The 27804-nt window shown below is 46.4% G+C and overlaps 1 protein-coding gene across 1 annotated transcript in view; it reads left to right on the top strand.

Moving 5' to 3' along the window:
* ABCB5 (ATP binding cassette subfamily B member 5) overlaps positions 1–27804 on the top strand; it is an 837677-nt gene that overhangs the window by 398971 nt on the left and 410902 nt on the right. Inside the window, exon 12 of the mRNA XM_085630938.1 lies at positions 2295–2405. Coding sequence (XP_085487064.1) covers positions 2295–2405 — 111 coding nt within the window. The remainder of the gene's footprint in view (positions 1–2294; positions 2406–27804) is intronic.

The following is a 27804-nucleotide window of genomic DNA, read 5'->3' on the forward strand; positions in this document are numbered from 1 at the left end:
GTAGCACTGAACGTTCCTTCTGAACACTTTTTAATTCCATTCAAGGTGATTTACAGAATTGAAAGCAAACAGTGATTCACATCTTTGTACATTTGTTTAGGTCAATGAGTACCTATCACATCTTTTGCAACCGAAAAATATGTTTACATTAAAATATTCCACAATTTACAATGCTGTTGTTGCTCGGGATATATTTTATTTCTTTATTATCTAATCATTTAAGCCAACAATTTGTTTTTACAATTAAGATAACATATTTTCTATTTTTAGAAACAGTGCCTAGTTTTACCGGCAATTTATGCAAAGAACCTGATAAATGGCATTAGAGTGCATTAAAGTAAAATATTTCAGAGACATTTGCACCATTTTGAATCGACAGTAGCACATCCCCCAGCTGAAAATAGACTGCTGCAGATACCTTGTTTCTTGAAAGAGTTGATAAAATCAGCTCTGGATATAAAACACAACAATACTGTCATGTTATGCCATACAGTAATGGACGCCCCTCGCAGCCCCCCCCCCCGGTGCGGGGTGGAGGGGGGCATGGTTTCATGATTTAGAGGGGCCCCCCTCACCCTCTAAGCCATGCCACTGCATGCCTGGCAGAATTCTTGCAATGTCATAGAATAAGAAATAGTTAAACGCTCGGGAAAGCGCCCCTGCTTTCTCAAGCACACCCCCTAAGTGTGTGGGGGGAGCAAACTTTCAAGGGGCCTCCATTGAGCCCAAGACTAATGATTATCTGTGCGAGCTGAGAGGCACCAGGGTCCCCCCTCACATTCTTCAGGGGGGCTCCATCATTTTGCGTCCCGTCACCGATGCTATATAGGAGGTGGTTTATAATATGTGTATTTCATTTGCCACATTGAAGCATGTGCATTACTTTACTGTAAGGATGCCCGTGCAGGATGAAACACCTGTACAGAGGGCATGGATACATTTGCAGTCAGTACGTGTATATCTGGCATAATACATTTCTACCTTTCTGTGATTCACCTATCGTAATCTGATCAAACTACACACCACCCTTGAGTGAGCAAAGAACAAAACAGTGTGATTGTGACATTAACTGCGCTAATTGGACCACCATGACCACAGTGGTGCAACAGAGAGGATCAAAGCATCTTCAATCTTCTTTAGCAAGGCCTGGGATTTTGAAATGCAGGGGTGCGTGACTCATTTTCCTCTAAAGAGACCCACAAGCCCCACCAGAATGTCCTTGTAGGACCATCATCTGGCATTTTTTCATTTCTCAAATATCGTTTACAAAGATGACCCCACTGGAAAAAATAATACAAAACGTCCACTCAATGGAATGATTTTTTTTTTTAATTTAGGGGATAAAATAAAAGCCAGATGTTATTTTTGTACAAACTATTCTCATAAAAAAGCATCCCTAAATAGCACTTTTTGTTAAACTGTTATAGATTAAAATGTATGTAATCATTAACAGAACAGTAATAAGCGTTTCCGAGGCATATCATTACCTTCATGGATCAATACTATCCCAGCGAGTTTTCCCGGCTATTTATTTTATAATTTACTTCCGTGCTCAATGGCATGAGTTCCTAATGAAAAGAAGTGCCGGTGAGTGACCAGTAGGAATGCGTGCAAAGCCATCTCTGCCTTTGAACCGAACATTGATAAAGTAAGTACAGGTGAGAAATGTAAAACTTGGTAAAAGACGAATTATATTATAAGTGTATACATAGGCAATTTTTAAACCCAAAATGTGAATGTCAGCGGTAAAGTCCTCTTTGTGCAATTCTCTCTGCTAGATGCTAAAACCCTTTTAAACATACAATGATATATATATGTATTCCAAAAGGCTGTGATTGAAGAGAATTCGTAGCCATATTATGCAAAAATTGTGTTTACTCTGAGTTTTACCAAAAATGAGTGGCTCAAGGTGGATGGTGATGCTTTCCGCATCCGAATGTGCATTGTTCCCGTAGTTCCCACCCCTTCACCCGTCAGTGAAATGCAGCAGGTTTTACGCTATGAAAGTTATCCCAGGGCGCCGTAAACTATGCATGGCGTTGTAACCGGTATCCCTGCGCAAATTTGTGTTTTAAAAACAATTGGCTTCTAATTAGGGTCTAGGTATGAGACATCCTCAGTCTGCAGGCTCTTTCTTGAGTTTCCTATTTGCCATTAGGAACAGGTAAACGGGTTAAAAAAGCGCACTTGCCAACACATTCGATTGTTAAACATTGTAATCTACTCCCAGATGAATCCATGCCTGTCGAGTGTCTTATTGATGCCATGTGAACCTAACTTTTTTTTTCTTTTAGAAACGTAATATTGATAGCAGCTCTAAAGATGGACACAAACCAGACAAGTTCACAGGAAAGATTGAATTTAAAAACATTCATTTCTCGTACCCAACAAGACCTGATGTTCCTGTAAGTTATACCACATTACAATTTTGCATGCTTCAAAATTAAACAGATGTTTTTCTGATACAATAGGTGCTTTTAATAGGCACTACAAAAAAATCCTTAATTACCCTCAAACGACCATACTAAAAAAGTCAAATAGATCTATATCACAACACAATCGATAATGTTGAAAGAAAGGTTATGGCACGTTCTGTCTGTGTTTTCAATCCTCAACAAAAGGTCTAAGATCATCATGCAATAATATTATGAATATATTTCCACAGATCTACGCCACCATGTATTGAATTATGTTTTTCTGTGAAGGAGGAGATTGTATGATGAAGAAATCTATAAGCTGTCCTGTAATATTGAGTGATTACTTACAGTGATTGTTGTGACTTCTTGGGAACGGTATGGGTGAGTACTCCAGACAGTACTCCTCAACGCCTTGAACAATTGAAGATGCAGTAACACACTGTGACCTACATCCATATGTGGTGTATAGTTTACAACTGGTTACAAAAAACAGGAGGCATGATGTTTAAAGCAGAGCTCCAAATGTTGTCTTGTACTTGGCTTGTTTTCTGAAAGAAACGGAGGAAGCAGCATCAAACATATAATGCAACCATAGACATCACTGGCTGAATTAATGAAAACTATTTTCAGTCTGCCTGTGTAAGTGGCGAGAGCTAATAAAAAAAAAACTTAGCAATGCAATAGGTCTTGCATTTGCTGGAGTTGGCAGATCAACTGCAGAGTCATCTATGGGACGCTGTTTTAAACGCATGTTGAGGACGCACTCACCATGCACATGGAGCCGAGGCAGGAAACAATGAACGCAGGCGCCATGCTAACATGTAACTATACTAAAGATGGGGGGTGATTCAATTCAGGAATCAGAGGCTGGAATCATTTACATAATAACAATAAAATCAATGCCTCTGTAACCATAAATACATAATTACTCATACCTCAGTAGTCCTTTTTATTGACTCTGGGCTTAATACTTTTACATTCCCTTTTGTTTTTTGCAATGTTTTTTTTCTATTTTAAATTCAAACATACACCTCAGATTCTTTTGCAATATTTACAATGACATTGTCTGAAAGCAACAACTAACTTTACTCGACGTACATAAACTGCCAACACTTATCACAAACAAATACAAAAACGAATATTACTGTACATTTTGTTCTCTTTTTACATGCAAAAACATTTCCACAAAAACTTAATGTCCTACAGACTTGTGTCTGGTATCGGGACCTGTTATAATTATGTCCTCAATATTTCCTATTTTCGAGGTCCTAGGGAGGTCAGAGTTCTATTCTAAGGACTCTATTGCTGAGCTTGAATGATCAAGCTCCGAAAGTCTGTTAGTCCATGTGTTATTTTTCTTTTTGGTTACTCTTGGCCTCGGAAATAGAGCAGCCAACACGTTTTGACCTTCAAGTTGGGACCGTGCTGATAGATTGAGAGGTCTTCATCAGGGCAGGGCCATTGTCAGGTTGGACACTTATTTCCAATAAACCTTTTCTTAGTGTCCCAGCAATAGCATGGGTAGTGTTTTTAAACTTCCCTCGGGCTTGTCAGTTCAGTGGACTTCTTAGGGTATAACTTCCTTCAGGATTTTTCGATTTCTTCAGCTTGAAGCCGATGTCGGTCCTTTTGGGAGCCCGGGTAGACCTGTCCGGTTCCAGCTGCTTCCTACTGACTCCAGGATAGGAAGAAGCTGGAACCAGACGAGTCCTAAGATATCATTGATCCACTTGTTGATTTGCCACTGGTTGAAGCCAGTTGATATAAGATGCCATTTTCCACCAATGTGGTTCTGAGATGATAAAGAGGCTGAACTTTGGGGTATATTCAGCTGTGAAGTCGTGAGGACCCCTGAAGAAAATTACAGCAGTATTCAACTTCCTTAGAATAATCAATCCTGCACGAGTTTAGCAATAGTCATTAAGTGGCAGGGTCAGCATTGTGGAAAGCACTTCAGAGGGGTGACAGAAACCATTGATACCCCTGATTCAAAGAATTGGACAGCATCTGCCAACAAGAATACAAAATGGGTCACTGCTACTGCAAGTTTACAATTTTAAAATTCAACACATCTGGGAATAACACAAGTCTACCTATCACCAGTCAAGACACTCCCGCACACCAACTGTGTCATAACCCAAGTTGATCAAATGGGAAAGCTAGCTCATCATGACCCATGATGTGTGGGTCCTAAAGTCACGAAACTAGCCTATCTGATGAATGCAAATGCACAAGATTAAAGTCCATAGCTGGTGAAGAACTTTCTAGAAGGGCACACATATAAACACTGTACTATAAAACAAAATGTTTGTGCTTTTTAAAGTGTAACATGAAATTAACTTATCTCAATGAATCAATTAGTATTTTTAATGTGCAGTTAATCACATAAGAGGGTATCCAGGCAGTACGGACCTGCTGCAATCATTCAAAGAGCTAAGTCTTGCGTACCTTCCTGAAGAACATGAGAGAGGGGGGTATTTGGAGATGGAGAGGAGGGTAATTCCTGGACTTGGCAGAGAAGTAGGAGAAGGAGCGTCATCAACTGTGGCATTGACGGATGCAGGGGTTGTGGGTGAGGAAGTTAGAGTGCAGGTGTCTGGAAGGTTGGTGGCAGTTCAGGCGGTGGTTTATGCTTTCTGGTCCTTGGTCACGGAGGGCCTTATAGGCATGTAGCAGTAACTTGAACTGGCGTCTTTTCTGAATGGGGAGCCAGTTGAGGTTCCTGAGGTGGAGGGTTATGTGGATCAGTTTTGGGCGGCTGAGGACTAGTTTGGGAGCAGAGGATTGCATCGTCTGGAGTCTCCTCAGTAGTTGGGGGCTGAGTTCTATGTAGAGCTTGTTGCCGTGGTCAAATTGGCTGGTGACTTGGGCATGGGTGATAGTTTTCCTGTTGTCAAAGGGGAACTGCCTGAAGACCTTTTAGAGTATGCGAAGGGTGTGGAAGTAAGCGGAGGCAACTGTGTTGATCTGGCGTTTCATGGTGAGTTTGCTGTCTAGGATGATTTTAAGGTTGCTGGTGTGGTCTTTTGGTGGGGGTCCGAGTTTGGAAGGCCACCAAGTGTCATTCCACATGGATGTGTTCTTTCCAAAGTTCAGCACTTCAGTCTTGTCAGTGCTGAGTTTCAGGCAGTTGGTCTTAATCCATTCAGCGACACTCTTCATGCAGTTGTGGAAGTTGGTCCTGGCCGTGGTGGGGTCTTCTGAGAGTGATAGGATAAGTTGGGTGTCACCTAAGTAGGAAATGTTGTTGATGCCCTGGGTTTTGATGATGTGATGTTGGCCAGGGGCATCATGTAGATGTTGAAAGGGTGGGGCTGAGGGAGGAACCTTGTGGGAAACCCCAGATGATGCTCTTGGGTTCCGACGTGTAGGGTGGTATGCAGATAGTCTGGGTTTAACCTGTGAGGAGGGGTGGGATCCATTTGAAGGCATCACCCTGGATGCCAATGTGGCAGTCTCTTGATGAGGGTGTGGTGAACTATGGTATTGAATGCTGCTGATAGTTAGAGGAGGATCAGGGCTGCTCTGTTTCCCCGGTTGATGAGGGTTCTCCTTTACTGGGGAGACAAAGAAGTCTTAATATCACTCAAGGTGGATTATATCATCCTCTCTTTTTCCCTCATGGAAAGAATACTTCAACTGGCATATCAAAGGCACCAAAGAACGGCCTAGACTAGGAAAGACTAATGAAAAATGTGTGGTTCACTGGCTTAAATTCGCTGATTGAGTGTCTGGTTGTGAGGCTCTATTAAGGCCTTCAGGAGGTCCTTGTATTTGCACTTAACTCTCTCTTGTTTGCTTCCAGTTGAGGGTCAATAATTGTTTTATATTGGGGGGTGGAGTTTGTCTGGCCTGAAGATGGCAGTCATTTAGGCAAGCTCCTTTGGCCACATGACAATCTGACATAATCCTGTGCCATTTTACTATCCTTCGCCACCTTGTTTGCATGTTGAACTCTTGCAGTGACTAAGGGAAGGTAATCGCGCTTCTCTTTGAGCTGCACCGACGGGGCCTGGAGCATCCCGCAGATCCGGTTGCCAGCTTTATGTGACCCAGATGGGGCCACTGCTATACCTTCCCTGAGCCCCAGTCCCCACATGGAAACCCAGTTGTGGTGTCTGGTGGAGCCTGATCACAGACCTCACAATTGGTGCCGGAGCACGATAGACCAATGCTGGTGCTCTACGCCCATGGGGTAGATTTCTCTCGGCATCGGGCTGGGAGACGCAGTGTTTGGCAAGTGCGAAATTGCTTGCTGTATTGTGGGGGTTGATGCAGGCCTTTCTTTGTGGAATCTCTGTCTAACTGCACTGCTCCTTCTGAGGGGCAGTGACTGACTACCAGCTGCCACCCTTTACTGTCGGCCCTACAGCCAGACCCGGGAGTAGGCCACTGGGCCTGCCGTGCGTGTTGCAGGAGCCAAATAGGGCCTGCAATACACTTCTCAGGAGCCAAAGACCCTCGTGCGGAGGCATCACTAGACTGTCAGGCTGTGCTAGGGTGTGGACCACACTTTTGCTGTCGGGCCTACTGAGCCGCCCTTTGTGATTAACTTTTGCAGTTGAACCTACTATCAGCATTGGGGCAGTGGAATGCTGTGTCCTGCCTGTGTACACCTCTGGGCGCTGTGGTCTCCCTGTTGTGTTCCTGCCGCCGCCTTATGCCCCTGCAGGCTCATTGACCTCACTGTGAGTGCACCTGGAAATTCAGGGGTCTCTGTACACCCCTGACAGGAGTCGCTCCAGTATTGGACATAGCTGTGTAAATGCAAAGTCCTGCTCTACTAGGGACTATTTGAACTTTTTGCCTACAAAAGCTGTCTTCTGTATGTGTGTGTGTGGTCTCGGGGGAATTGGAGAAGGCACTTTCCTCCCTGGAGGCCAAGACAGACGATCTGGAAGTCCACTCACGCGGTAACAATCTGCATATTGTAGGCCTTGCAGAATCTACGAACATAGGAAACATGGAGAGATATGTGGAACAACTACTCATTGATCACATGATACAGGAGACATTCTCAGAAATCTTTGTCACCCATCATTCCCTCGCACCTTGTCCGATGCCAGGGGCAAGACCCCACCCGATTAATGCACTATTGCTGATCTATGGAGACAGGGATGTGGTACTCCACTGGTCCCAGGAGCTATGGGCACTCTGTCATGAAAGAACTTCACTTCACATTTTCTTGGACTTCACTCAACAAATATAGGAGGGTCAGAGGCAGTTTGCCCCAGGTGAGTGCAAGCTGCAGGATCTGAATATGGAATATGATATGCATTACCCTACTCATCGGCATGTGTTGGTTGATGGGAAGGCTCTAAACTTTTGTAGCAGTTCCTTAAGCAGCGAGCATTGGCAGGGACTCGAAAGCGTTCGCCATGATTGGATGACCGCAAGTCAGACCCTCACAGGAGAACTGGGATTTGTGTCTTTATTGCCTAACATTCTTATTCTGATTCTTTTTCCTCTGTTGCAAGGCTTTTTATTTGTGCCCCTGTTCCTTCTCGGTTCTGGTATTATGTGGCTGCATATGTTTATTGCTTTGTAAATGGGGCGGTGAAACTGGAATCTGGCTGCCGATGTGCTGTGCTTGTTGCCCCAGTGTTTATGTGTATGTTGATAGTTTTGGCCCAGTTCCAGCTGTTCTTATGACGTGATATGGAGCACTGTATATCTGCTGTGCCTTGTGCGGGTTTCTGAGTGATGGTACTCATGATTCCAAAAGGCAGTATCATTTTTGGTGTTCTGGCACTTGCTATCACTACAAAGTTGCCCCCTGTGCTTTTGTGTTGCAGAGGCAGTAGGCTTAACACCATCTGCCTCCATATGTGTGCCACACAGTTTTCCTTGTGGTGCTATTTTTTGGGTGAGTGGAGGGTCTGGAGTGGGTACGACTTCGCTGTGTTATTTGCTGGGGAAGGGTGGGTTGGTTGTTACACCACCATTAATTGTGCGCTGGCGAGGACAGACTGCACTGTGCGGTCTGCAATGTGCCTGCCATGTAACGTTTGCTCGGTGCCGTAATGGCTGTTATTGTGACATATGAGGGCTTTGCTGTTAAGTGCATGTTGCTGTTGTCATTTCTTCTGTGGAACGTTCAGGGGATTACATTACTGCAGGAAAGTACCCAAGTTGATGATATATTTATAACAACATAATATTGATGTTGCTTTTCTTCAGGAAACGCACCTTGTCCCTGGGAGCTGGCTGATCACACAGAGGTGCATGAGGGGCACATGTTATGCAGTGGGCTTCACTGTGCATGCCCGCGGTGTGTTGATTAGGGTCAGGCGTGATTCTGGTATTAAGTTACAGAAAGTCTGAGAAGATCCCGGTAGTCGCTTTGTAGTTGTGCGTTGCTATAATGATCATTTTGCAGCTTTGCTAGTGGGGGTGTATGACCCCAATTATGATGACCTTCAGTTTTACTATGTGCTGAATGCCAGACTTGCCCAAGGCGGCAATCTATACCAGATATGGGGTGGCAATTTTAAATGTGTTCTGTGACCTGATAGGGACTTCTTCTGGGGCCCACCTCTGCTGCGGCCCGTGCTCTTACTGAACTGCTGTACAGAGTGGGCTGTTAGATGTATGGCAGCATAGGTTTCTCACAAGACTGGGTAATACCCACTATTCCATGGTGCACAAGATTCATAAATGCATTCACTATTGGCTATTGACACTGAGCCTAGTGCCCCATGTCTGCTGTTGCAAACACTTGCTGCACACTTATGCAGATCATTCTCTGGTGTTACTGGTTCTTGAATTGGACAGCCTGTGCCCCAGGCGTTCTCACAGCAGTTCCCGCAGTACTCTCTGATGGACGCTGCATTCCGTGGAGAACTGGTGCAGGCAATAAACGACTACTTCAATACCAATTTAGGATCTGTAGAAAAGGTTGCACCTATCTGGACAGCTTCCAAGGCTTAAATCCGGGTGGTGAATATACCCAAGCATGGTGGTTTATTGAGTTAGATTTGGGGCCGCCAGTCACGATTGGAGGCAGAATTGGCAGATTTAGAGTGATCTCACAGAGAGACGGTTGAGCGTAGTCTGCTGGGTGACAGTAAGATCCGCTTGGTAGAATAAAATGAAGTGAGTCAGAGCAAGGTCATGCATCTGGGTAGATATACAATAGCAGGGGTAAATGGCAAGGGTAAGTGACCTAGTGCAATGTTTGAAAGCCCTTTTTCGGCCTTCCCGCGAGGGAAGTGTGGTGCTCACTGTTAATAAGGAGCAGGGTGCCATCCTTCATGTTGCCACCCAGGTGGCATATCGGTTCCACCATTACTATTTGGACCTATACACCTCGTGACTTATGTATGATGAGTAGGCTTCGGCATACTACTTGGCCCACATTACTACAAAGTGGTTGACTGTGGCACCTACAGAAAATATTATGGTCCCACTGTGCCCCTTGGAGATCATGGCAGTGTTGAAGGACATGCCGGGCGGAAGGCGCTGGGTATAGATGGGTTGACGGCCTTATATAAAGCCTATCAGAACAAACTTGTTCTGCACTTTCTTACCCCTTTTGAAAAATGGTGTAGGAAGGGCATTTGATCCTTAAAATGCATGAGGCTTTGCTGGTTACCTGTTAAAACCGGGCAAACCAGCAGTCAAATTCCGATTGTACCACCCACTATCACTGATAAACACTGACAGGGGAGCCAGCAGCTTGGCACCCCAACTCTCAGGAATTATGGGCCCGGAGCAAGCTGGTTTCATACTGGGTCGGTCTTTGATATATAATCTCAGGAGCCTCTTTGGAGCGATCTTCCACATCGATCCCAACGTACACGCTACCGCAGTTTTATTAGATGCTGAAAAGTATTTGATTTGATTGAGTGCTTGTTTTCCATGTTGTGGCGCGTGGGCGATGTATTTATGGAAATGGCCCAACAGGGATTCCCCCTGTCGCCATTGTTGTAAGTTCTGGAGGTAGAGCCCTTAGCATGTGCGCTACGTGAATATCACTCACACCGAAGAGTGTGCTTCCCCTATTACAATTTAATTGTCTTCCGATGCAGACACAATGCTTCACTATATTCGAGAAAGGAGCGTAATCTATCACCATTTCCCAGGGAGGATGTACTATTCAGTGGTCACTGCTTTGCAAATCATATGGGGTAAATCACTTCTCTTTGCCCTACTACTGCCACGGCACTACACTTTGAATATTCGCTACAGTGGATAACGGACTCATTGGCCTCACTGAGTGGTCAAGTGCTGAATTTGGTTACCTCTGTCCTTATAAGTCTGTATCGCCATCATGACGATGGTGGTGTTGCCCCAACTTCTATTTTTATTTGTCAATATCCCCATTCTTCTGCCTGGTTCGGGTTTCCAGACCTTGCAAGGTCTGGTGGTGCACTCGGCATTAACTGGAAAGCAGCTGCATGTGCATTGAAACATGCTTAGTCTTTCCTATCCGATGGGTAGTCTGAAGGACCCAGACCTGGAGGGCTATTATAGAGCTGCTCAATTCATGTTTGAACACTACTGGTTGCATGGACAGGGGATTAACCCCACTTTTGGCTGGAAATTGATGTCGCTCTGCCCTTATCTTTATCCAAGACACTATTTAATAATTTGACTTATCGTTATTCCACTGTGGACCTTATAGGTACCTTGAAACAATAAAGGAAAAAACGGTCATGCCTACAGGCATTATTCGCCTCACATCCCACTGAAGTAGTTCATGTGGTTCCCCATGGGCAAGAAAAGGCAGAGGTGAATGCACTACAGGGTTTGGGAATACAGCGCATGGGTGATTTTTATAGTTGAGAACAGGTGTCTGCTCAGAGTGACACCTCTACTATCTCTCCTCAATTACATTGCTTTAGGGCAGAGGTCTTAAATCTGTAGGGCGTGATCCAGAGGGGGGCCGTGGACTCTTGGGAAGGGGGGTCACAGATTCCCCAGTTTCACTTGTCCCTGCAGAAAGACAGTCATCCTGGGATGGCTAATTTAGATCGTTATCAGCTGCTTGAATGATTGAAATGCAAATGTGCCTTATCAGTTCATCTGCAAGTGTAAAGGATGCTTGGGAGCAGTTCTGGCTCTTTGTGATGACAAAGGTTTGTTTTTTTGTATGGAAGTGCATACATTTAACAACTTGGGTGGGAGGATCATTCTTTTAATTGGAACTATATTTACACAGACCTTAGGGCCCCTAAAGAGGTGTTGAAGGGACAGTTATGTAAAAGGAAATTGCATTATATATGCTCTGGTGTTACTAAAATCTACATTTTGAAAGCACCATTTTATCGTAAAACTATATACCCATTTTTCAGTATTCTATCTTACCCTCTATGTAATGCAGGTATAATAAATTGATTTACATATTCACAGTGCTTTCTGTTACAGGCTGTGACCTTGGAGCACTAAAAATACACAATAAAGATTTAATTCTGTGGTTTTCTGGTTACACAAAGACCTCTGCAGTGCATTAACTAATAGAGGTTGGTTTCATAATGTACTACAGTTCATTTCCCACTGAGCATTAACTTTTTCCATTAATTTTTCATTTGCGCTGCCCATTATTCTATATGTAGATACCTCATGGTGAAAGACCTAATAAACATACAGAATATTTTGGGCTTATTTATGAGAGGCTTGCATCGCCAGAGCATCACTTTTTTTGATGCTCCGGTGTGGAAATTTAGCCTGCAAACTGAACATTATCTGCGCCATCTTGCCCCTCCCCAGCACTACGCACAGCGAACGCACGGCTGCCATTTTAGGCACCCCACTCATTGTCAATCGCCAGCGCGGTCCCCTTGGCGCTGCAAGCATCCCCCGCGCGCTGGCCACCCCCCCCCCGCTCTCTCATACAGGCCATAAACCCTCTCCTTCTGCGCGACCCTGCTACGGAACCACTTCCGACCGACAACCCATACATGGTCATGCCTCTCCTTTGATAACCCCCTTCCTCTGCGCCCCATTGTCTGAACTAGTCCCAGGCCATCACCTAGCCCTGCGGATGCAGTTTATTGCCCCTACTGTAAGGGAAACACCCCACATCAAAGGGATTACAGTAGAATCAAAGCCCCTACCCCCTGAGACCCGGCCGGTTGCACACACCCCCGGGAATTAGCGGAATTCCCTGCTGCGCGATAGCCATCTCCCACTGCGGGTAGGGTGGGAACCTCTACTGTAACCATGTGTGGGATCGGATCTGAGCCGGGGCTTCAGGGGATATTTCCCCGCACATCAAGGGAATCTCAAGAATGTACAATGTATAATAAAGCAATAAACCAGTGTATAAGAGACCAGGTCTCAGAGATGCAGTTAGAGCACCTCGTGACGATACCTTGCTGTCTGATCTGATGTGTTCTGCTCCGACGGAATAAAACTTTGTTTCCTGCCTTCCAGTCTCCGGCGCCTGCCTCTTTTATTGGTAAATTATCGAGTGGTATGAGAGGCGATTACCGCCGGGCAAATACTTGAAAGGTTATCGACTGAAACTGCCGCTACCATTTAACAATTGGCGTCCCAAACGTGGGGCCCATCAGCGACACGTGGATCCAGTGGGAGAGGTCCCGACGACAGAGTGAACGACTGCAACGATCGGGAGAGCTCCTGCCCAATAGACCCTCGTCTGGCAGCCGATCATCCGAACTTCACTGGTTCCGAGCAGACCTCTCTCGAGTGATCTACGGTCCTGACTGGGAACCATCAGGAGTGCCGCGGCAAATACGGAGAGTAGAGGACGATCGGGCGCTGGAGGCGGAAGACGAGAAACTGTCCACGCGGTCCGGGTAAGGTCGTGAAATACGACAAAAGTGCGAAATAATTGATTGATTGTTTGAATACTAGTATTGCTCATTGATTGTTCTCTTTGAGATATTCGCTGTCTACAAACGGGGAGGAGTAGAAATACTCTCTCTCTCTCCCTTTGCAGATAGTGAAGGGTAGGTAACGCAGACTTTTGTCCCCGTTGAAACCCGTCGTGCCTATCTTTATCTCCCCATTGATTGATTGTCCGAACATTGATTGTTTTGAAGAATAGTGCTTTTTGAGATATTCTCTGTTTGCAAATAACGTAGAATAGGAATATTCTGTCTAGTCTTTGCAAATAGTGAAGGGTAGGTAACGCAGACTTTTGTCCCCGTTGAAACCCGTCGTGCCTATCTTTATCTCCCCATTGATTGATTGATTGATTGTCCGAACACTAGTTGTTCGATATTGGTTCTTTGGAGGTATTCTCTGCTTACAAATAACGAAGAATAGAGACATTCTGTCTAGTCTTTGCAAGCAGTGAAAAGATAGGTAGTGCTGACTTTTGTCCCCGTTGAAACCCGTCATGCCTATCTTCTCCCCACTGATTGGTAGTTGGTTCTGCCCGGACCGCTTATTAGAGGTGAACCACCCGGCTCCACTGGAAGGCACCCCTAATAAGGACATGTTCACTAAATATGGACTAGTCGCCGTAGCTTATAGCAAGCTGTGGCATAAATATACCAAGAAGGACCCCGAAAGTCAGTGGCCACTGATGGGATCCTTCGACGACCGCAAGATAGAAGCGCTAGAAGTAGCTCTGCGTAGCAATAAGACGACGCCTACTATGCTTGACAGTATTGGCATGTGGCGCAAAGAAGCGACGCAACGGAAAAAGAGGGAAGAAGTAAAAGCAGAAAAGGAATTACGAAAGGCAGCTCACCTTGCCGCTAGAAAGTTAGAAGAAGACATAAAGGAGAGAAGGGAAACTAAACTAAGACAGGAGCCCGAAACCTCAGGCCAGTACGCTGTTAGGACCCCTTCTTTGCTCTACCCTGAGTTGTCCTCCAAGCAGCGAACGAATGACGAGTTACTGTTAGGTCCCCCGATCATTTACATGCCCCCTCCGTATGCACCCTCCCAATCAATAGTGCAGCTCCCACAACCCCCGAACACGAGCGAAAGCAGTACAGGGGCCTCGGCCCTCACGGCCTCCGCGCCGGCTGAGCCTCTTGTGCCGAACCCAACGTCGACTACAACGCTAGACGACCATGAGATAGGAAAGAAAGAGTCCACCAGAATGAATCGATTCACTAAGGATGAACAAACAGGAATCGACAAGATAGTAAAGGCACTGGTAGGATCCTTTTTGACCTTACAAAAACTAAAATAACGCTAGGAGTTAGCCCTTTGTGGGACATATGAAACCAAGGGAAGGAGTCAAGCTCACGGTCGAGACGACCGCGAGGTAGCCCGACTCCATTACTCTCGCTACCTAAACATGTCTGCCCTACTGCCCACCCCGCCCAATAAGCATGACAAAATCCCGCACAAACGGAAGCCTGCTGACACCCACCATCGACGTCACCAAACTAGGGCTAGATCGCGCACAATTGGGCTATGTTATTTTTCCGATTGCACAGTAACCTTCTTGTGCTCGTCATCAGACTACAAAATATGTACAAACACTCCAACGAAGCAATGTAGTTATAACATTTTAATAACTTATAGGATACAACAAACACACCAACAGGGTAAACAGGTTAAAACACGTTTTAAAACGACTATTTACATGACAGTCTGCTGCAACCTCCATCCCAAAGCCTTAACGTCCACGTGACACCGTCCACGCCTCTCCTTCCTCGAAATTGCAACATTGGCCTGTTTTGGGCGGTCCCTCTTAGTTGACTTTGGGCTATAAAAGCCATGCAAAAATCCATTGACATCAGTGGCGAGCGATTGTGCGAATAGGCCGGAGGCTATACGAAGCGCCGAAGTTCTGGCAACACCAAGGCGGAGCCCGCCACGCTGTGCGGGCCTTTCCGCTTTCTCTTCTTCTTTCTTTAATGAGGGCTGGTGCCCTGGCGGGGGGAAGCGACGCGGACGGGCCTCCCCCACCTCCCCAGGTGGAGGCTCGCCGGGCACCCCAACCGTCTTTCACTCACCGGCCAGCTAAGCTGCACCCAGCCATCTTTTTCATCGGCCTGCTGAATTTCACCCTGGCACGCTGTGCGGGTCTTCCCAGTCACTTCTTCCTTCAATAACGGAGGGTGCCCTGGCGGGGGGAGGCGACGCGGACGAGCCTCCCCCACCTCCCCAGGTGGGAGCTCGCCAGCAGATGAGGGCACCCCAAACCGCATCTTTCACACGTCAGCCAGCTGAGTTGCGCCTTGCCACTTCATTCGCCGTTCGGCTGAGCCGGCACCCCTGCACGCGGCCGCCAGGCAACCACCCAAGCACCGGGTTCACCAGGACTGCCGCTAGCACCCGACGTGAGGAGTGGGCCCCCGCAGCAAGGTAATCGGGGACCCACCCCGGTGGTGATACCATCCAAACTGCTGTCGTCACTGCTACTGGAATCTCCCCGGTGGCAGTACCATCCGAACTGCCGCTGTTACTGCTGCTGGCTCCTCTCCGGTGACTGTACCGAAGAGCTGCTGCTACTGCTGCCCTTGAACTCCGGCGGTTGACCCCTCCGGTTCCAGGCCTGGCCCACCGTGAGACAATTCTGGACTCGAAAGCTTGTTTGCTAGGGCATGGGCCCCACCCTTGACAGAACGCTCCCCTCAGCCTTGCAGAATTGGTTGGAGTCATTTGACGTTCGACTCCTGCGGACTTCCGGTAAGGACAAAACCACCACCATTGCTCTTTATGCCCCCGGGCGGCAGCCACCTTGCCTCCGCTTGATACAGTGAGACAGTAAAGCGTCGGCGGAAGAACCCGCCTGCTGCCCCGCCCTAAGAACAAACCGTGGCATTGCTACAAGGTTGCAGTGACGCCATGCTGACGCAAAGTTGACGCTAACGAAAGTTCTCGAACTACCGAAAGGAATCCTGGTTCAACAGCTAATTCATGGAAAGACTTAGACTGTGCACTGACCCGACCCCGCCCCAAGATGGCGCTGATGTAGGAGTGGCCTACAACTCCTTGTGGCGTTCCAGTCACGTGACATTTGTGTTAAAAAAGAGAGATATATATATATATATGCGATGCTTACACACATGATGGTGGGGAAAAGGGGGGGGGGGGACCGATTTTTATGTTAATCCAGTGTTGCTCATGTTGCTCGACGCCTCTCACACCGTGGCCGGTCTATGGCGGCTGTAGGCCCGTACTTCCATACTGACATTGTTTTAAATAAAGGGCTTCTTAAAAAGGAATTACGAAATCAGTGTCATGACTAATCATCTGGGTTGTTGAAAGTTTTTTTCTTTTAAATAAATGATTGTTACTCCTAAGCGAAAGCATACAGATAACACAGACACAATTTGCCTAAAAATCATTTTGTTTAACGGAATTTGTACCCATCACGCCTGCCCTTTTTCCAAGAATTGTCAAATCAATAATGAACTATAACTTAAGGTATATGTCGCATGCAAGGTATGGTATCCTGCACCATGATACACGACCAATTGAGAAATACATGCACGACCAGGGAACGCGAATTTAGGAGATGAATGAACTAGAGCATCTTTGCCTCAAACTAAAGAATAATGGGTCCGTGGTATTACCCACCCCTGCGGCTAGCCTGGTACATGGTAGGTAGAACCTTTCGTGTCTGCGCGCGCTGGGGTATTTTGAATACTGCAGCTCCCCTCCCCTCTTATTTCCCCTCTATAGGTCACGACGAAGTTCCGACTGAAGAGTGGAGTGGACATGGACCGCACCAAGTTCAATATCAGGGAAAACATAGACAAACGTTGTGAGATAGTGCGTAAAATTACAGACCACCATTGGGAACATGAAAAACTGTATGATATGATTGTGCGTGTGTACTACGATTATACGATATGAATGTGTATGCATTTCATGTTCGGATCACTTGAAGAGAGCGTCATTGTATGATTGAAGTGCGCGTCCACCGATCAAAGGGAGGAGAATAAAGGGTCAGACAACCCATAAGATGAACTACAAAATACTGAAGGTACGCAGCATGCATAGGAATAGAGGACAGGAAAGGAGAGGTCCCCGTGCTCGACGCAGCCCTGAGTCTCCGTCTTGATGCATGTACTGTCACACCCTATCCGGCATTTGTGTGTACGTGATCACCGAATTTATGTCTTTTCCCCGCTTGTGTTTTCTTACATGGAACAGACCCATGCTACTCCATGTTGTGTGTGCACCAAGTGGCCTATTATCTTACCCATCTCTCTCTCTCTCTCGTTTTGTGTCGTATGTATGCCAAAATAGCCTACTTGATGCACACGTCTCTCTCTCTCTCTCTCTCTCTCTCTCTCTCTCTCTCTCTCTCTCTCTCTCTCTCTCTCTCTCTCTCTCTCTCTCCCCCTCCCTCGCAAAAGGCTCTCTCTCTTGCCCTCTTTTCTTCTTGAATAAATTAACGACATACACCCCTTTGGTAAGTGTATAATTGGCCTGAACACAGTGGTGTTCGAACAAATTGACAGAAACGAAAACGACCATACTTTACCACGTTACTACCTCTCCTTTTTACAAACATTAAGCCTAATCGGCTGAGAAGGAAAGGACAGGTAAGACGACTGATGTCTCCCAATCTGACCCTCAACACGGGGACTATATGTCAGTGGTTTTTGTTCTTAAAGGACACCATCTCCACCACCCAGAATTACCCCTGACCAATTAGCCCGAAATAGAATGTCTAAAGCACCCTTTTCTCCCCGAGATAACTCCAGCCCTATACTAAGCCGTCTCAGAGTATCCCGAACGAAACAACTGATGGCCCTGTTTTAAACTGATAAAGGGTCACCTACTGTATGAAAAGGATACTCGTGAACGCATGACCATAGCACCTCGCACTTACGGGTATTACCAAACCTTGTATTATAAGGCGCAGAAACCGACACCTAGAAGGCCAGACGATGGACAGGGACACCCACAGAACCCTGCACCACAGCAGTAATTAATAGATTAGTAACACGCACATTAACATCAGAGTTAATAGGCACCAATCATGTAGTAACAGATAAGAGCATTTCCGCAACTACTCAGTGGTTGGGAGAGAGAATGAAGTATGTAAATGTCTTCCCTGCCAAGATCTCTAAGACTTTCGTTTCTTATAACCTATTCAAGGATAACCTGCAGCCATCGGAAGAGAGGGGTCGGACGTGACGCACAGTCTGGCTGCGGATCATAAAGCATCTATGACATCGACCAAGGGGGAAGCGACGAAGCAACAAGGGTGTGAGACGAGACACCATTATCAGAACGATGAGCACGAAGGGCTACATCGAGGCCCCTGCTCACTGACCAGCGTGCCTGAAGTCTCAACCCGTCGGGCCCGATTGATGGGCCCAGTGCTGAAAAGATTCTGCCCCCCCCCTTTGGTCCGCATTTTTGATCCGATCCCATGCCACCCCATTCTCTCTTCCTCTTTCATTTGGACTATGACTTTGACCTACTACCGAGGAACAAAAGGCCGGCACCCTGTCTCAAAAGTACCTGTGGTGAACTGTGTTAAGGAACAGGACTGTGATCAAAGAACAGTGAGTGGTCACACCCTGCCACATGAAGAAATCGGATTTGAGCTGGACCTTAGTTCCACCGCCGGTGCTCAACAGTGCCAACGAAAGAAGAACAACAATGAGAGCTTACCAGTGATAGCTCTTTATAAAACAAGGACACTGGAAAGAAGAACCCATGTCAAAGTTGAAAATCCTCTCCCAACCACCTTATTATATTAACTATCTTCTTATCAAGTTTTCATGATGTTGCATCAACCACTTCCGACTATACACTGAGAAGTTAAGAAAATGTAACTTTGTATAGTAACATTCATACAACACCAGCCATGTACACGACTATACTGCAACTTTGAATGTACTTCCTCCTCGCCTACTTTATCAAACTGTATGAGACAATGTACAAATGTGTCAGATTACTCCAGCCTACCCTAACGACTCTGTATCTTTAAAATGTGTGACGAACATTGACGATACTGTAACTGAAAGGCTAACAAAGGTGAATATTGGCCGGACAAGCTGGCGAGATATGTTAAAAGGGAGGACTGTGGAAATTTAGCCTGCAAACGGAACATTATCTGCGCCATCTTGCCCCTCCCCAGCACCACGCACAGCGAACGCACGGCTGCCATTTTAGGCACCCCACTCATTGTCAATCGCCAGCGCGGTCCCCTTGGCGCTGCAAGCATCCCCCGCGCGCTGGCCACCCCCCCCGCTCTCTCATACAGGCCATAAGCCCTCTCCTTCTGCGCGACCCTGCTACGGAACCACTTCCGACCGACAACCCATACATGGTCATGCCTCTCCTTTGATAACCCCCTTCCTCTGCGCCCCATTGTCTGAACTAGTCCCAGGCCATCACCTAGCCCTGCGGATGCAGTTTATTGCCCCTACTGTAAGGGAAACACCCCACATCAAAGGGATTACAGTAGAATCAAAGCCCCTACCCCCTGAGACCCGGCCGGTTGCACACACCCCCGGGAATTAGCGGAATTCCCTGCTGCGCGATAGCCATCTCCCACTGCGGGTAGGGTGGGAACCTCTACTGTAACCATGTGTGGGATCGGATCTGAGCCGGGGCTTCAGGGGATATTTCCCCGCACATCAAGGGAATCTCAAGAATGTACTATGTATAATAAAGCAATAAACCAGTGTATAAGAGACCAGGTCTCAGAGATGCAGTTAGAGCACCTCGTGACGATACCTTGCTGTCTGATCTGATGTGTTCTGCTCCGACGGAATAAAACTTTGTTTCCTGCCTTCCAGTCTCCGGCGCCTGCCTCTTTTATTGGTAAATTATCGAGTGGTATGAGAGGCGATTACCGCCGGGCAAATACTTGAAAGGTTATCGACTGAAACTGCCGCTACCATTTAACACCGGTAGTGCAAGCGTCTCAACCATATCTATGAGGCCATGAAAAGACCCCCTCTGGGGCTTTGCATGGCCTCATAGATATGGAGTAAGACAAAGCAGCGCAAGTCACTGGGTTGCCTTACTCTGCTTCTAGGAAGGTGTTCCATGGGCTGTGTGTGGGGTCCCACGCAACACCCATGGATTTTGATGCTGCCCCAGATTTACAAAATAACGTAAACCTGGGACAGCGTCAAAACCCTACCCCTCTCCAGCGGAGGTGTAACAAGGAGAAATGTTTTCATTTCTACTCGTTTTTTCCTCTTTCCATATGTGCTGCATTCCGCAGCTCACATAGAGAGAGGAAAACGCCTCTCTGGATTGTTTTGGTGAAGGAAGGTGCCCCTTCCCATACAAAAACAATCCTAGTTATGTTGGTGCTAGGCAGAAATTTGTCCACCAAATGGAGCAGTCCGGCATGCGGTGCCCTCAGGTTGCGGTGCAGGCAGCGGCTCGATGACGGTCGTCCAGCGGCATCGGTGAGACTAGGGCTGCGGTATGGAGTGAAGGCAGTGCTTATTGCGCTGCCGACAGATCACTTTGAAGGTGACGGTGCCGGTTGCAGGGAGCTGGCGTCGATCGGTGTGGGACGGGGTGGTGTATCGCAATACTTACGAGCGGTGCAGTCACGGGTGTCGAAGTCAGCGGGCAGCCAGTACATCAGTGAGACCAGGGTGGTGAAGTGAAGCGAGGCGGTGCAGAGTTTGGTGCCCACAGGTCACGGTGCAAGCAGCGGCACTGCGGCGGTCGTCATCGGTGAGACCAGGGTTGCGGTGCGAGATGTGACGATTCAGCCCTCTGCGGTGCCTTCAGGACCCGGAGCCAGCGAAAGAGTCAGTGACGTAGTCAGTTGCTTTCCTTCCTCTGTGGCAACTGAAACCACAATTCCAGAGGTGATACCAAGAAGTCGGTGAAGTCTTTGTGGTCCCTAAGACATCAGAACAGGTGGCAAGCTCTACTTCAAGCCCTTGGAGATACTCAGCAACAAGTATAGAAAGTTCAGTCCAGTCCTTTCACTGCCCAAGGCAAAAACAGCAACTGCAGGCCAATCCAACAAAGCAACAACACAGCAAAGGGGCAGTACTCCTCCTGGCAGTTCTTCCAGCTCTTCTTGGCAGATATCTAGATTCCAGCGCGTTCTAAAGTTCTGGGGTATGGGCCCCAAAATTTATACTCAGTTTCTCTTTGTTCTTTTGGCTGAGTGTCTGTGCCCCGCACAAACAAGTTCCATTCTCTCTGGTCCAGCTTCCTGGCAGGAGGTGGAGACAGCATAATCCAAGGCAGACCAGGCCCATTCAGGTGCAAGGAAATCTGCTCCCACTACTCTAAATACGGCTCAGGTCTATTCAGCCCATTCCTGACTCCTCCAGGAAAGGCAGGACACACATTGACCGCCCGTGGCTGTCTGATAAGAATGCACATCCCCAGGCACTTACACTCCAAAGCCAGACAGTCAATCCACAAACCCAGCAGAGACACACAGGATGGCTAAGCAAGAAAATACCTACTTTCTAAAAATTGTATTTTCAAACACAGAATATAAATATCATCTTTCCTAAAAGATGCATTATATATATTCTGAGTTCAGGCATACTAAACCCCATTTCTCAATGTTGTCCCAATGGGAAGATATGCATATAAGATGTTATAAGCAAACTCCCATTCTATCCTATGGGACAGATAGCCATTCCATAGTGAAAAACGAAACACACTTTAATTCACTACCAGGACATGTCACACACACCAGTACATGTCCTACCTTTAATATACACGGCATCCTGCCCACAGGGGTACCTTGGGCCTACCTTAGGGGTGACTCACATGTAAGAAACGGTAAGATTAGGGCCGGGCAAGTGGGTGCACTTGCCAGGTCGACAAGGCTGTTACAAACTGTAGTGGCAGGTCTAATGCTCCTTTTCAGGGCTGCAGTTTGAGTGGCACAATCAGTACTGCAGGCCCACCAGCAGCATTTGATTTACAGGCCCTGGCACTCTCCAATCACTTTACTAAGGAATTACTAGTAAGTCAAACATGCCAATCATGGAAACACCTTCCAGAATACAATTTGCAATAGGAGTACTTGAACTTTAACACTGAACAGCAGTGAGAAGGTGCGCAGAGGCACCAAACCAGTAAAAACTAGAAGGCCAGAAATCAAAAAGACAGGGCAAATACGCCAAAAGATGCAATTCTAAAAGGGGTATTTATGGTTGTCGATATTCGTCATCGATGCGTAGTACCAGGTTCTGGACATTTTTGTCAAAAGGGGGCCCTTACGCCTAAAAAGGTTTGAGAAGGGGGCTTGGCATCAAAAGGTTTGAAGACCTCTGCTTTAGGGCATGCCACACAATGTGTGAACTGCTTGGAGAGACTCCGGGGGAACCTCTGGAGTTACCCACTTAGACTTACTGCAGGGCAGAGAACATCACTATAGCGCAAGATCACCAAACTTCATACATGCGCACAAGCAGTGCGGCTGCCTGGTGTCATTAGGGCCCGTCTGGACTGGAAAGAGGAATTAGAACTAAAAATTGGTGACAAACAATGGCATTGCTGTTCTGTAGTCCGAAGTGACTCTGAACAGCAAACACCAGCTAATCCACTTTAAGTATCTTAATCGAGTATATTACACTCTGGCATGACTGTTCTGTTACAGTCTGTGTGATCATTTATACTGCTCGCACTTTGGGGTGTGCGGTGCAGGATTTTCTCATGTATACTGGTTATGTCCAGGTGTGCAGTGCTTTTGAGCTGCTGTTCTGGGGGCACTGCGTGAGATCATGGGCAAAAGTGTAGAGTCTACCCCCTTACTCGTGCTGCTTGGTTATGACAGGGATGTCCCGAATACCTTCCGGCTCCTTGTGTCCTTGGGATTGCTGCTGGCAAAGCATAGGATAGCGATGCACTGGGTAAAGGGTCTTCTTCCAGTGCTGCAGGAATGGCAAGTGGCTATGGCTTATTGTAATACTAAATCTGATGCGTACCATGTCCTCATACCAATCCGTACCCGCCCGTAGGATATTTGGGGACCTTACTAAGTGTATCTCCTGCAACCAGGAGATGATACCCCTGTTGATGTGGGAACAGGCGTGGGAATGTTTTTGACTCTGTGACGGGTGTATAGCCTGCTGCTTACTGGATTACTGCATTTATGGCTCACTTGCTGTGGGATACTGCATCGAGAAACATTGGTAATTACATTTATGCGCAACCCTTTCTGGCAATGGCTGCAGTGGGTTGGCTACTGGATCCACGAAATTGGGTAGTGTGGAAGTATTGCTGCCTGTGATGGTAGTATGATTTGAATCATGCTGTATACCCCTTACTGTATTTGTGTAGCCTTCCATGACTCTTGGTATGCTATCAAGGCATCAGTCTCAACTGCACTTGTGAACCCTGTAATTTGCCAGTGAAGATCATGTCAATTATACGTAGTATGCTTGTTGAAAATGAAGTTAAAAAAAGCATTTATTTTAAATGCATAAACGATTTAACTGAATAGAGCGTTTTAAATTTAGCACCATATATGATGTAATGGAAAACATAGTGATTTGCACACTTATTAGCATATAGTGCATGGTGCTCATGAAGACAACAGACTCTCTGGAGTCTTTAAACTTTCATTAGAATGGCAACCATCTTGGACGTGGCTAGGTATTTAAGCTGCACCCATTTCTGGAAGCTTTGCTTGGTGTCCTGGACTTCAGGGAATGTAGAACACCGTTGTTCTCCTTTGAAAACTTAACCTCTTACGCCATTTCCTGTCACTGGTGTAGGGGTGGGCAGAATTTGCGTCGCTGCGTTCCGCAAAGTTCCGCGAAAGTGTAAAACATCTCCGCGAGCTATGCAGAATTCCACAAGCATGCGGAATTGCTTGTTCTGCCCGTTTGCGATGCGTTTTTCCTGTTCAGGGAAGCTGTTTGCGTGCTCGGGGGAAGTATCTCACAAACTTGTCCATGCGGTTGCCAATTGGCGCAGCCATCTTGTTTTACTTGCCCCGCCCACTTGCAATGAGTGTTTCCTGTTCGCGAACGCTGATGTCCGATGGCTCGTCCGAATGACTTGTTCATGATCGCCCACTCTCGTGGCTACCAACGGATAGGAAAACTAATCGGCGAACTTAGGGATCCCGGTAAGACGCTCCGGCATGCGCGCACACACATTTTGAAAGCGCAAACAAGGAAAGAATTCCGCTACGCCGCGGATCATGGAATTTTTTGCAATTCTGTGTTATCCGCGGAACACGGAATTGCCAAAATTACGGAAATTTCGCAAGCGTGGCAGAATTTACTGCCCAGGCCTAGCCACCAGCATAATTTTGGGGCAATTTCGGAAAAACATAATTATCCTACGGAGAAAATAAAGGGTAAAAAATGAAAAAGCTGTTACTGTTCTTTACAGTAGTCCACAGAACAAATTAAAACACACGGTAAGACGCAATTAATGTGCCTAAGAGCAACTTACCAAGGCTGTATAACATGAAGTGATCTCTAAAAGGTTAAGACATTCTTCTGCCACAAGGTTTCTGCAGGCCAGTTTCTTAAACAGTTGAATAGTTTGAGCAGCACAAAACACTGAAAACAGAATGCAACACAACAACCACAGTACAATATGCCATTACATTGCTATAATGCATTGTGAAACACAGCAGCAGAAAAAGCAACAGAACACATGACTAGCAAAACAAAATGGAATACACAAACGTGTGAAAAAGTGGTCTTCTACATTACCAACTCCCGAATCCTGGTTTCATAATGAAGTGGTGAAAGGCGTTCCCACCAAACACTGCCTTACTTGCCACTCAGTTCAATAAATAATGCCAATAAAAACAGATTTGTGATCGTCCCAGAGTTCAACAGTGGCCACTGTGATAAACAAACGGTGGGGGGCGGGTAGGGTCGCACAGAAGGGGTCGCACGGGGCATGTTACAAATACATTATTTAAAAACAAATGTACCTTTTGCCGTCAGCTGCCTCCAGCATCGCATCACCTTCCTGGGTCCCAGCAGCCCCTGGGACCCAGATTCCCATTCAATCCCCATGCTGCAAAGTGGGGATTGGTCTGAGCAGGCAGGAAAGATCCCTTGCTCAGGGAGTCTATAGGTTTCTCCAGCCTGGCCGATCAATTCAGCTGGGCTGGAGAAAACCTAAGTGCGCATTTGTGTTTTGGCCGGCCTGAGACGGCCAGCCAGAACACACATGTGCACATTGGGAGTGGAGTGCACGTAGGTCTCCTGCACCCCCCCCCGTCCCATGCCTAGGCTGACCCCTCGCTTCACCTCTTGTTGAGAGCCGGCAAATGCAAAATAAAATGATGCAAGAACATCGATTTATTTTACATTTGCTGGCTCTGAGCCGGTCAGTAGGGCGACGCTCCTCTGCCATTGAGAAGGAGCCACAACTGGAGTACAAAGAACGTCTTCATAGACTGAACAAAAAATAATTAAAGTTTAATGCTTGTTTTAGTTTTTGATGTCCCCAAAACTTTATTGGAAAATAAATATTGCCAAGCTTTGCATCTGGAAAAGCTAATAAAACAAGGCAACATTGATTATCATATTTGTGTTAAATCTAAGAAATTGTTCTTTTATTTTTAGAAAACAGTTATTTGTGTGATACAGAGAAGGCTATGTGCCCTGCGGTGTGGGTAAGAATTAGGCAAATATAACATTTTAAAGCACAAATTAGAGAGTGTTGCAAAACTGAGACTGTATTCCCTTTTTGACGCAAAAAGTTGAAATATAGGGAGTTCAGTTCAAAATCCAGGCTGTGCATGGGGAAAAGGAGAGACACAGATTTTGAAGGAGTAAAAAGTGTGAGCCAGTATAAAGAATCTCTCAGGGTTTTAAGTAATCACTGAAAGTTAAATAATGGGGAGCCAGGACAGGACCCCACAATTGATTGGTGTGAATGACTAAAGGACTACAGAGGACTACTGATTCCCATAGGTGGTCTCACATCTCAAGCCCAGACTACACCCTTTCTGTTTTATCCCACTCCCATTTATCCTACAGATGATTGCTTACCCTATCAGATTGCCCTCAGTTGCTGAGCATCCAAATGTATATTGGAGTCCATAGGATAGGCAGTAGCAGGTTAGTGCCTTGGTTTTCTGACCCTAGTAAACAGAGCCACGTGGTCCAAGTATCAGCAAATTCAGAACTTCCAGCACCCATAATCACTGAGGATGACTGCCTGGAACCATGGAATAATCTGAGTGCTGATGTTTGAACCGGTCAGTATGTTCTGATCTTAGCTGATGTGTGCACATCATAGTGCAAACTGTTTAAAATATAATAACTACACATGTCTTTCAAAGATATTCCATTGCAGAATATGGGTGCTCATTCCACGGCTCTGATTTCCAAAAGTTTTCTCTCAGTGAACACAGTCTTTTGCAAATTGGAGTTTTTTGTTAAGATGCTCAAGACGACACTCAAAATATATGGCCACATAGTAGACAGTCATTGAGATGTACCATTGTCTACAAACATTTTACACCACATAAATTGCTCTACCAAATATGCTCCGGCCTTCATGCTGTTTGGCAACATATTGTGAGCATAATCTCATAAATCCCAGAGTGGATCCCTATGACCAACAACACAGACATTAGTAAACACCAGAGAAGCAGCAACAGACATACCAGTTCTGTTGAATCCCCTATTAAAGTTTCACCAGAATATGGCCATGGAGCCCCTGGAGGTAAAGATCTGGAGTGAAATGAGAGAATATGGCATGCAGGTGGTCTAGGAAGCTGGTTTTCTATAGATCTGAGATTGACATACAGAGGCAAAAGTTAATAATAACACTCTTTGTTGTACTGTGGGCAAGCAGTTAGGCTTATCAGTTGGTAGCAGGTGTGCTATGGAGAAGGGGGCCTCCAAAAAATACACTGCACAAGGAAACTTAAAGGTCTTCTTTGTTTCTGTCGAGTCTAGGTTCAGGGTCCAGGGTTGCCATCTAAATACTACATTTAGGGATTTCAACACACAGGTAGTCAGGTAGTCATGTGGCAGGGAGTCACAGGTGGGGCCAATGGGCTAATTACCTTTAAGGGTGTCAATACTCGCTAAGTGCCTAGCAGTGACAGGTTAATTCCGGCCATCTCAAGATGGAGGAATTGGAAAAGTAATGCCCATATCACCTGCCCCCACCTCAGGGTGGTGCTGGCTGAAAGTGGTCAACACCTCCTAATCTAACAAATGTTCCCACCTGACCTACAACCAAATGTGGAGCAACAGGGGGGTTTGGCTTCCTCCACTATCTGAAAGTGCCTTGGTTGCATTTCAAAGGAATGATTGCCTTTGAAGCTTCTCACCCTTTAATGCCATTCCGGCTTGAGGGTGGTGTGAAACACTTCTGCCCGGAGCAGGCTTTTTTCCTGACCTCAAAGTGCTGGCTCTCACCCGATGATGGCAGAAATAAGTCTGGTCGGAGTTGTGAAGTGCAAATAAAACTCCCTGCGCTGCACGGAGCACCACAAGTGGAGGAGTGCGTTAGATATATGCTGTTCGCGATGATTTTCAGTGCCAGATGCTTGTCCGCACTGTGTAATCATTGCAAAAGGCACCATGCACTGCACAAGCGGGCGCTG

Source organism: Triturus cristatus, chromosome 10 (genome assembly GCF_964204655.1).
Source record: "Triturus cristatus chromosome 10, aTriCri1.1, whole genome shotgun sequence".
In the NCBI taxonomy this organism is placed as follows: Eukaryota; Metazoa; Chordata; class Amphibia; order Caudata; family Salamandridae; genus Triturus; species Triturus cristatus.